The 12,025-nt window shown below is 45.4% G+C and overlaps 1 protein-coding gene across 2 annotated transcripts in view; it reads right to left on the reverse strand.

Moving 5' to 3' along the window:
- Positions 1-12,025, reverse strand: part of LOC311505501 (AT-rich interactive domain-containing protein 1B-like) — a 181,624-nt gene that overhangs the window by 34,138 nt on the left and 135,461 nt on the right. For both annotated transcript variants that reach the window (XM_084569105.1, XM_084569104.1), the window contains exons 6-7: positions 3,731-3,817; positions 332-511 (exon numbers count right to left, since the gene is read on the reverse strand). In XM_084569105.1, coding sequence (XP_084425231.1) covers positions 332-511; positions 3,731-3,817 — 267 coding nt within the window. The remainder of the gene's footprint in view (positions 1-331; positions 512-3,730; positions 3,818-12,025) is intronic.

Below are 12,025 nucleotides of genomic sequence, written 5' to 3' on the forward strand. Positions count from 1 at the left end.
TGCTTATTATTCATTTCACTGAATGAAGCCATGTATAATCCTGACCAGGGAGAGTAAAACAGCTCGAAGTATTCTGACAGAGCTATCATATTTCTTGCATATTGGCATGTTTGCATTTAGCGGCATGTTAGCGAGGTGGTGAGGTAGTCACCACATCACATCCAGCCTCTAGGCGAGTTTTATCTTGATTGTTTTGTCTCAATTGCCCTTTAAACCTAATCTAAACTAAAGTTAAATGCAACATTAGATCACATTACAACATACAACTGTGAAAGCACCCTTAAATACACATTGAAGAGATGCCTGTCCTAATGCACATTTAGGTTCCGACCTTGGTGTCCATACTGGGGTCCTTGAGGTCCATAGGCGCCTGTTGGCCCACTCTGGGAGTACGGACCCATACCAGCATACAAAGGCCCACCAGGTGATGGGTGGGGGGACATAGGAGGTCCGGACTGTGGAGAGGCAAACTGGGAGCCGGCCTGGTTTCTCTGCATGTTGGACATGAACCCTGAAATACACAAATAGACATGAAAAATAAATCTAAAACCAAGAAAGTTGTCCACTATTGGATACATCTGCTCGCTGGACTCAAATGTTGACTGACGGGCCGAGCAGGGGCAGTTGTTTTCTAGCTCCACAAATCAGGATCTATCAAATTCCCTCCTATAAAGAGATAGAAGCCTTAATCTTGTACCACTGCATGGGCTTCTGTTACTCAGAGATACTGTGCAAGTAAAAAGAGCCCTCAGCCCAAATAAACACACACAGAACAGTAAGTGATTTTTGGTGTGTGGAAAAAAAACACAGGTCAAGAGCATACCTGGCCTCAAAGACGTACAGCATGTAGCTGCAAAAGCTGTGTGTACATATTAAAGCGTGGGTATGCTCATGCTTCAAAAAAAATAAAAAAAACAACAACCGTGAGCTCCACTCTCCACAGAATAGCCAGCGATTTGACCACGGCTACTATGTTATTCTAAGCCGTTCTGTCAATAGATGTGTCAAAGCCTCTCAGGCCCAAACCTCGGCTGCACCATTCAAATTGACATTTGCAGCGATCCTCGCCCGGGCTTTGCGCTTTCAAGCCGTGCCGTTCGTTGTTTTTTTTTTTTTAAACCCACAGAAAGGTCTCCCAATCTACCATGAATGGGGAAAGGTCGCTGGGCAGCCATTGAGGGAAAAGAGAGGTTAGGCGGGTGTGGGAATGTGTGTGTGTTCAGGCGGTGGATTCACTATTGCAGATTAGGTGGAAATGGATTGGGTCCGCTTGACTGTAAACTTTGATAGCCATCCGCCTTGTTGAACGAGGCCGACTCTTTAGTGAGTTTGGGGTTTCAGATGGAAAGCGCACGCTGACACTTGTTTAATTCCTTGCTTCTGCTAAGAGAGGACGACAAAACGTGAGGAAAGAGGAGGGAGATATAAATAATGTGTACATATTTGTGTTTCTGAGCGAGAGGGGGATCTAACAGAGGAAAAGAGAGGAATAAACACTGCGCGTGTGTCTGTTTGCGTGCACGTCTGTGCGTGCGGCAAAAGGCCAAGACGGAGAGAGAGAGAGAGAGGCAGTGAGAGAGAAAGTGTGTGTGGGAGGGAAAGACAGTGCAACGGAGTGAAAGAGCGATTGGGGCCTGAAAGTGCTTAGGCTGCGAGTGCTGGGTTTAAGGAGCGAGGACATTATTGTAATGTTTTGCTTCCATTAGGGTAAGGGGATTCTGGGAGAGGAGGAGAAAAAAATACAGTGTGTAATACCGCACTTTAAATTGCCTGGAAAATGGATGGGGAGAGGAACATTGTGCAGACAGTGCTAAAAGCAAATAACACATTCAAGGATTTTTCTCTCTCCCTGCTTCGTTCCCTCTCTCCACACACACACACAGCCGCACACACACACAAACCTTTCTCTCTTTCTGGCAAAGCGAATGAAGCTCTCAGCCGGACAACAACAAGCAGGCGGCAAAGCGCGCGAGAGAAAAGTGGGGGGAAAAAAAAGGGACATTCAGCGGATTTATGGAAATGAAGAGTGGAGAGAGGCTCTTAGGGAGGCAGCCACTCGAGCAAAGTGGGGCGTGTATGTAGAGGAAGAGGAAGAGGAGGAGGAGGAGGAGGAGGAGGAGGGGGTTAATCCTAGCTAGGAAAACAACAAAAACAACAGCCAACCCTGTTAACCGGGCTGTGTTTTCCTGGACTGGGCTGGGGAGAGCTCGAGGTTTACAGGCATTAGAGAGCAGCATTAAATCTCCGACTTGATTTCATCATGTTGGGAAATAACCTTTTACAGTGCCTCGCTCGCTCCTTCCGTCTTCATCTATCCACTCCCTCTGTCTCCCTGTGATGTTAACTGCTCTTTGGTGGGTGATAGAGAGCGAGCATCACAGTCGTTCCACTAAGGTTACATCCTAGTCCTTCTGGGTTGTTGTTTTTTTGTTTTTTTTTTGTCTTGTTTTTGCGATGCTGTGCAGATGCAGATTTTTTTTTTCTTTTCAAATGAGCAACTCTGCTGTTTTCAGTAATACTCGAGAAGTGGTCGTGATTGCAGCAGGGACCGTTTTCCAGTTTGGCGAGAGCACGTGGCATGCGGGTTAGCATTCACGTAACAAGCCTTTGGCAGCCAGTTGCGGCCAAAGCTGAAGTGGCTCTCACAAAAGAACACACACTCTGACTTGAACAAAGCTGGTGAATGTTTACTGTTACATTTTTAGCCAAACCACCATTTTCCCACGACCATGAAGTCTGCAAAAAGAAGACAATGCTCAGGTCTAATTCTACTCGTGCTCCCGCTTATTACAACAACTCATCAACGGTATGATTTTAAAAGGTTAGTTTCAAACACATGCACTGGCACACTGGTTTAAAGTGGTGGTATACTCGCTGGAGGAACTCCTTTCATTAAGCCAGCGAAGTCAAATGGCTTGTTTACATCCCTAACACTAACGCCTCCAAGTCCTCATATTCCCTGAGAAAATCTTTCATTACAGCCACTGTTATTCTCCGAGCTAGGCCTTTTCAGTCTTCTCTTTGTTATGGTCTCTAATCTCCACGCACCCCTTGCTGGAGTGGAATGCAAAGAAACAAACTGTTTTCGTATTGGACAATTTGCAAGCTTGAGCGTGATGTACAATGTGAATTTTCATGGAAACAAACTCCACACAGACTACAGTCTCTTTACTGGGCCTTCTAAGGACATGTGTAATCTCTGTAAAGTGTTCATCTTAAATACTATGTTTAGGATCCTTTGCAGACCACAGCTGTCTTAACTCCGCAACTCATGGGCATCACCACAAAATGGGTTTCCTCCTTTGTGATTGTTTGCTAGGCCTCAACTGCTGCTTTTGTCAGTTGTTGTTTGTGCAGCTCAGCTGGGTTGAAATCTGGTGAGTGACTCAGCCACTGCGGAATATTCCACTTCTTTAACATCAAAGGCTCCTGGGTTGCTGTCACAGTATGTTTTGGGTCATTGCTCATCTGGACTGGGAAGCACCGTCCAATCATCTTTGCTTCATTTGGCTGAATCTGAGCAGACAATACTGTATTTTCTTATAAACCTCAGAATTCATCCGGCTCCTTCTGTCTTCTGCCACAGTCCCAGTAAACACAAGTGACTCAGTGAAGCTATGTCTGGGCATGGACCACACTGACTCCACAGTTTCCCCCCGCTCCATACCATTCAACTATAAATAACAAAAAAATGTCAGTGACCTTTTTGCACATGGACGCATAGTCATACCTCTGTCCTGAGCCATAGGTGAGCGCGTGATAGGCGGGTGGGCTCCATCTGGTCCGTTTCCAGAGCTCTGCGGGGCCATGTTTGAACCTGAAGAAAAACAAGAAGGCATGAGGCTCGAGGCATCCATGTGGCACCAGCACATTTAAGGGTTACAATGGCGCGGTCGCATCTTTGCAACAAAAGCTGTCACAATAAAAGAAACGGTTTTGCATGAATTGAATTCTCTTCTTTGATAGAAAGTGAGGTCAACACAGAATGGATTCATATTTGCTTTTCCATCAGCTTTGCCTGAAAATGAAAGAAAATTGCACAAACTGATGTGACAATTAAGCCCCGAAGGACCACTTTTGTTTTTCTCTCTGCACTTCTTTCAATGGCACAAAAGTTACCTGGTTCAAAAAGTTTTTTGGCATTTGACTGATGAAAGAAAAACAATAAGGAATCAGTATGAAACTTTTTGATTTATTTTTTTGTTGTGTGTGTGTTGTTTCTTGAGCACTGATTGATCGGGTGGAGGGGTTTCAGCCTTTACAGACACACAGGAAGATCAGCGCAATACATGAAGTTGTTTGTGACTCACTATTAGCTAAATGACAAATGCACTTCCAGAGGACATATCAAGTCATCGGACTCTGCGCCAGTTCCTTGTGTAAGCATTAAAACCAGAGCGATCCCCTATAGAAGACCAGAGCCATTTGAGGATCATTGATTAGGTGGTTGTGCAGGTCTTTGGGCTGCGCCTGTTCCATTGAAATCCAATAGTGATTTGAGGGTCTGATTAGGACAATGGCAGACAGAGACTACGGTGGATTGATTTGGCCTAGAGGAAGGAGAGAGATGGCAAATTAACCTTTTATCTTTGGATTCAGACTGGAGACAGTGATGAGAGGGAAAGGCGAGGGGATAACTGCTTTGATTCTGTTTGTTTGTTTTTTCAAACTGTACTGCTCTTACATTTGTGTGATTGAGGTGGACAATTCGGTGCTTAAATATAATTTAAGTGACATCCAACAAGCCCACGCATAAGGGAAATGTGTTCAGTGCTGATTGTCAGTGCATATTTTTTCCAGTTGCAGTAAATGGTTTGACTCAGTAGACACAGGAATACATGCTAAAAGTAACTGTTTGCTCAAGACGATACATTAGGAAGTACAGTTAGAGTGCTGTGTTAACACAATTTTGTTGCTACAGTGTCCTTAAAACTCACACTGAATATAAACCCCTTATTAAAGAGGAAACACTTCACATTATTCAATAACTCAACAGAACGTGTGCTGTTTTTCAAGAAGTGCGCGCACATACATGTGTGTGTGATGTGTCTGTCCACGGCAGCAGTAATACATGACTGGAGGTGACACACTCTCCACATAAACAAACCCAATTAAGTCAACATAATTGCTTTGCATAAAAATGCATAAACAACGTTCCCGTCCACCCGCCGCCTACTCACACACGAGCACGCACACACGGAGCACACGCAGACGTAAAAGTGATCGCACAAACAAGTGTGAATAAACACACTCAGGAACACAAAGGCGCATGGGATGTGCGCTGAAACATTCACGCAGACCCACAGACACGTTGCCTCACACATGAACAGATCCAGCAGCGCTGCTTCAAAGAGAGAATATTCGATTAGTGAGTCTGTCACCGTGTTGCAGGAACTCTGAGATAACACTGGTAATACTGGCTACGTGCCTTTATGTGCATACTGTATGTAAGTAAGTAGCAGCATGTAGATATACTCCATTATAAATCAGACCTTTCCATTAAAAACTGTTAAAAATGAAGTGCAATGACCCATTTATGTGTCTTTATTATGATATTACATTATTGGATTACTCTCAAAGTGCATTAACATGTGAGGAGGGTTTCAAATGTTGCATACAGTGCTGTCAGATTAATCTATGTTTGAAAAGGATCACGGGTTTTTAAGCACAATTTAAATCTGCAAAGTATCTAGCCATTAAATACAACAGAATAAAAAGTACATTTCCCTCTAAAGGGAAATATCAGCATCCAAACGCTGAGGCAACTCTGAGATAAAAGTAGAAATACTAGCTCCGTGCCATATGTGAGTAAAAGTACCAACATGCAGACATACTCTACAACAAATCCATTTAAAAGTGCCTAAAGTAAAACATGTTATTATGTGCAATGACCCATTTCTAAGTGCATTAAAATGTAAGGAGGAATTTAATGTTGCATATAGTGCTGGTAGTTTAATTTATATTAAATAAGATGTTTTATGTACAATCTAAAGCTGCAAAGTATCCAGTAATTATGCTGCATCTGTCAAAACAGGATGTAGTGGAGTAAAATGTAGTGCTAGGAGCAGAGGTAGTATAAGCAGGAGAAAGTAGCTGGAAATAATGGAAACGTACGAGTGTGTGTGTATGTGTGTGTTTGCAACCGTAGGAATAATGCAATCTGCATGCGGACTCTTGTGTGTTTCATTTCAGCGTGCATGTTAGCGTTCCATTGTTCTTCTCATGTATGATGTGTCTGGCAGTAGAAGCAAAGTGCGCTGGCCACTTCTTGCCAGAGGGACGTATTTATCTGCAGCCCAGGTTTAGATGGGTGGGTAGTGAGGATGAAGGATGCTAGCAGGAGTTTACTGAACCCTTAAACTATGACCCTACGATAAAGGCTCGGCTTTGTGTGGCCGCCTTTGTGAGTGTGTGTGCAGGGATGCATGCCGGGCACCAGCTTTGCTGTCAGACTCTGTTTGTTTGGACGGCGGCGCAGTAGTGGCGGGCAGCCCGTGCTGTGTGTTTGTGCGTGCGGTCTTGATTTTACTAAGTTGTGGGGTCCAGTTTTTCATGGAACACTGATGTTGTGGGGCCCCACAAGTTGTTGTGGGTGAAAACCCTGTCGAGGCTTGGTTTTAGGTTACAATTAGGTTTGGTTAGGGCTGAGATGGTTAGGGATGCATTATGCCAGTGGACGGTCCTCACAAAGAAGCATGAGTGAGTGCGTGTGTGCCACTGTGAAGGTAGGAGTAGGAAACAGTGCCCTCCATGCTCCACTACACGCTCCACATACCCATGCAAACTGTCACCACGGATGAAATTAAGGCAAAGACAGTGTGTGTGTGTGTGTGTGTGTACCAAGAGGGAAAAAGAAGAAAGACTAGAAACAGAGAAAGTTCTACAGTTGAGTACAACAAGGCCTCAACCCTCCTTCCTTCTTTCCCTCTAATGAACGAGTAAACTTTGTGCTCTTTGTAATTATTTCACTCCCAATTACTGTCCAAACAAAGTCTCTTCTCGCATTTTTCTCCTCTTCTCTTCCTCTCATGCCTTTCTCTCTCTCTCTCTCTCCCCTCACTATCATTTTTAACAAGGTGCCATTAAATAATTACGTCCAAATAAAACAAACAGGCTCCACGGTGAGTCCCGGCACTTTTAATCCACACCATTAATAATTCATATGATAAATCTTTGACGTGCCGTTCTTCTCCATGTTGCCGCTGAGAGAGAGGGAGGAGAGAGAGGAGAGAGCTAAATGTCAGCAGGAGCCGACTGTATACCTCTCCACCTTGTCCACAGAACAAAAAGTCTCTGCTGGCTTTGAATGAGAATGTAAAACAAATAAATGGTATGCAAATGTTTCTGGCATTCAGGTCGTCCTCATCTTTGATCCAGTCTATCTGGCTGTAACAACGGTGTGCGCGGTACGTGACTTCTCAGGTACACGTGTGCCGGTGTAGCTTTTGTATTGTTTTGAGAGCGGGTGGATTTTTGTGAATAAAAATGTGAAGTTTTCTCCTTTCCTTTTCTAATTTGAAGTATTTCTGTGAGTACCTTAGATGTAACAGGGATAGTGTTCAGATATTTAGATCTTTTTGTTTCTTATAATAGCAGTGCTCCAATAGTGCACTGTAACAATTAACACATATAATAATCAGTGGTGTGGCTATATCATGTTGTGACACTCTCTCACAGCGCATCTTTATCCACCGTCTGCAATTTACACCTTTACAAATGGCCAGCTGCGCACGTACGTGTAAACAAGTACAAAAAAAAAAAGACATACATATTCACTGTCTGACAATGGGAGCAGTTTCAGAGATGCAAGGTGCTTTTATTTCTCATCCACTGCAATTAAATTGTGCCTTCTTACTGGATGTTTTTCTTCCGAGAGATTAAAAGTAACACCGGGATAATCTGTGATTTCTGTCTTCAAACGCAGCTCATTCATGAGAGATCTGAGCGCACCTGTGCAAATGTTTGTCCTTAACACTGACCCGCCGCGCTTCACAGATCTGACGCTGGTCGCGTTTGATGGAGGTTTAGAAAGGCCGGACCCGCCGCGCGACGGCCAGGAGCGAGACAGAAGAACGACGAGGATGGAGTTGCTCTTTGGAATGCAGCTGAGGAGTCGAATAACTGTAATTTCGCCTTTGTAAAAAGCCACTTAGCAAACACATCCATTTTCTACTCTTTCTTCATGATACAAGGCAACAGGGCCAAAAGTAATGGGAGTTCATTGCATTTTTGGAGATAATGCTCCTCGCTAAAAACCCAATACACATTTTAAATTTGTCTTCCACAAGGACTGTCGAGGCAACCCTGAGTCTGCTTTGAAGAGAGGGAGTGTGGTCTTTGAAGCTTTCTTTTTTTTTTCATCAGGGTTTCAAACGCAAATGCTGGAGAAGTTCAAAGCTGAGGGAGAGCACTCGTGGCCATATTTCTGTTTTGTTTCAGGGCCCTGGAAATATTAAGCTTCGGAGCGACTGTGTATACGTAGGTGCCCGTGTGCGTGTGTGTAATGTTGATGAAGAAAAGTCAACCGGAGTTTCAATGAAAAGACTTTCATTAATTGCCGATGAAAGAGAGGTGAGGGTGCGCATTAGCGGCAGACGTGTGTGTGCACGCTCGCAAAGGTGGGCAGATGCGCGAATACACAAAGATGCGAGGCGGTGTCTCGGCTTGCCCGCGCACACACACACACACGTTTACACACTCGCGGATCCAGACAGACAGAGCAGCGAGGCCCATTCTTGCTAAAGTGAGGTAACTCTGGTGAGCACTAATAGACTGGCATAGAATACAGAGAAAAGGCTGCTTCAGCACCATCTCTTAATACAGCCCTTAGGCTATAAATGCACACACACCTGCACCACCCAGCAACACACACACACCCTACACACACACGCCAAGGTAATATCCCCCATTTGCTGTGTCTTTAGGGGAAAGAGGCAGATAAACAGCGGGCTCCAATAACGGTGGTTTAGATCTCAATGGGTGCGAGTCAATGCCTCTCCAAGCCGGGGGCTAATGCCAGTTAACTCTCCCTGTAGGGGATGAACACGGGCCTGCAGTGGCTCGCAAAACAAGCGCTCTCCCAAGATCCTCATTACTTCCAGCGCTGAGTAGCAACTGTAAGTAAGGCAAAACTGCAGCTTAAGCTAAAAAACAGCAGGCAGGATGCGGGGGAGAGAGAGCGATGAGTGAGAGAATACAAGAAAATAGGTGTTGGGGAGGGAACGTAATTGCACACTGTGCTCCGGTTAGGGTTTTCCAGTCGGACGGAGTTAGAATGGGATTTCTCTAAATGGCTAACGCAGCAAGCAGGAGACGTTTTTTTTTTTTCCTTTTCTCCACCTTCTCTCTGTTTAGGCCTACGGTGTGCTTTATGAATACAATGCCTGCGGGGAGGGCATTTTGCCGTTTCACTTCGAACAGCCATCAGGAGGAAGCGAGTCAGAGAATGTAGGAAAGGGGGGAAAATGTGTTGGGCGGATGATGGTGGTGGTGGTGGTGGGGTTGATGTGTGGTTGGGATAAAATAAAAAAAAAAGGAAGACAGAAGCAGAGAAAAAGTGCTGGAGGAGAGCTGTGGAGAAATGAGAGGGAGGAACAGAGGCAGAAATGTGGATGGAAAATTCTGCCTTGTTCCTCGGTGGGAGGCCCGTACCACAGCAACGCTCTGAGCAAAGAAAGCCGAGACAAACAGAGATGGGGAGGAAAGGGTGGGGACGAGGGAACGTGAGACACAAGAGGAAACATAAGAGAAAGCGAGCACGATAAAAATAATGAGAGAAAGGGAGAGGGGACAGGGACAGCCAGAGGCGGTGTTCCCACCACGCAGCCTCTTAGGGAGTGGTGTGACAAGAAAACTTGCCCAGCTCCCCACACTGCAAAACACACGCGCATGAAGGTTCACCCCCACCTCCTACCGCCGCTTTCTTGCATTAACTTTCACCACAAGCGGAGAATAAATTCAGGTTTCGGCTGAACATCCCCGCGGCATCTTTTCTGGGCCGATATTTTGCAGCTTCAAAATTAGTTTCCTCTGCTGTTTACTCGTATTGTTTTCCAAAATGGCCACATCTTTGCATGCAAGCCGGATTTTGCTGTAAGTCGCCATCCTGCCTCCTTCCAGGCATCTATGCTTAACCTTTGACCCCAATGTGGAAGAAGAGCAGCACCACTGCAAAGTTTTTTTTTTCTCATTACCATAATTAGAGATAGATTTTTTTTTGATTTTTTAAAATAAAAACTGAATGCAAACCACAGGCTAGGCTTGGGGAAGATGTAAAGGACAAGAGTGGTTTGGAGGAGATTCGTAGGGAAGGACCCCTTGAGCTAACCAACTGGACAGGTCTGGCCTTCTCTTCCACTCTCTATCTATCCCTCCATCCCCTCTCTCTCGCTCCTCTACTTGCTCTGACCTCTCTGTCCTTTTTCAGGCCCCGGAAGCTCTTGAAGCGGAGCGCAGATAAACAGCTTAAACTCTCCTGAGCGCTCACCCGCAAGCTCCAATCACCTCTTTAGAAGAAAATAAAAACTTGGAGGGGCGAAGAGAGCTGGAAGAGGGAGAAGAGGGGAGGAGGAGGAGGAGGGGAGAGCAGGCAGCCACTGTTAACTGGACCTCAGAGGACCTCGGTGGAAAGAGAACGGGAGCGAGAATAAACAGAAGGAAGAGAAAGGAGTGTTTGTGATCTTCTGCAGCAGACAGAGCGAGCTGGGCCATGGAGGAGTTTGGATGTGCTCTGTGTCAATTAGTAGCTGCACAATGTGGAAAAATATCGCAGTTTGGCCTTCAAAGGCGGCCAGGCACACAGACACAAATGTGCAAACAGAGGCGCGCGCACACACAGCGAGACAGAGAGAGGAGAGTACCACCAACCAACACGTAGATCTGAGAATAAATCCAGTCTCAGTCCAGTTTACTCCGCATCAGTCAAGGCAATCGGCCTGAAAGATACACACGGATCGCCATGGTGATATGAAGGCATAAAGTTAGAAGCCGACTTGTTGTTTAAGAGGTGAAAACGGTCAATTGTTTTAACAAAAACGGTTTAATAACATACTGCACTATCCCCTTCTTTAATCTTCTCCGCACAGTAACCTAATATGAGACCTTCAGTCATAACAGCCTGCTCTTCAGGTAACTTCTAATACTTCTACATCTGAATAGAGTCAGAAGACATTTAGAGTTGTAAGAGTTTCAACAATAGCGGCACTTAAGAGAGGTTTTGACTTTGTGGGACTGGGACACTTAATTAATACACTTGTGCTTTTCCTACAGTAAAATAGTTTGCTGTTAAATTCCCTCGCATATTCTCTCGTCGTGAATTTTGCCAGTGCTGTAACGTGTTGAGGGTTTTCTCCCTTAAAACAGCCCCGCCGTCTCCATATTATCAGCAGAAGTGATCCGAGCCGACGACAAGCGAGTTTCCGCGCCGCGTTCGTGCGAAGCTCGGTGTATTACCTATCAGGTTCAGCCCGGTAATGGATATGTCTCCCAATCATTTTTTGGGGGGGAACGCGACAGGAAAGGCTGACGGGAAGTGACGCCACACTGACAGGCTGTCAACGCGGAGACAACTTGTCAAAGCAGCCCGTGTACACACTCGAACCGAACAGCAAACACTGTTATCTACGCCTAGAAACATCCAGGAACATTTGGAGCGCTAAACATAAACAAATCAGGATTCTTCTTTTTTTTTTTTACGTGCAGCTGCTGGGATGAAATTAACTCAGAGGCTGTTTTGTGAACTCTCTGCTCTTTGACTGGATGACCTTGCCTCTCTCTCTGTCTCTCTCTCTCTCCTGTAGCTCATAGTCAGTGATGGAAGCTTTAGAGTCGGCGCTCCCATTCCGCCATCCATCCGGATGAGAGACAAATGTCTGCCTGCCTCGTCCCCGATGTCTCACGGAAGGAGAAAAATATTCCGAGGATGCTCTGAATTGCTTCAGAGTCACAGGGAGGAACGAGGTGTGTGTTTGTGTGTGTGTGTGTGTGTGTGTGCGTACGAGGTGGAGGAAGAGGAGGGGGGAGAGGT

This window comes from Chelon labrosus, assembly GCF_963514085.1.
Source record: "Chelon labrosus genome assembly, chromosome: 20".
Taxonomy (NCBI): Eukaryota; Metazoa; Chordata; class Actinopteri; order Mugiliformes; family Mugilidae; genus Chelon; species Chelon labrosus.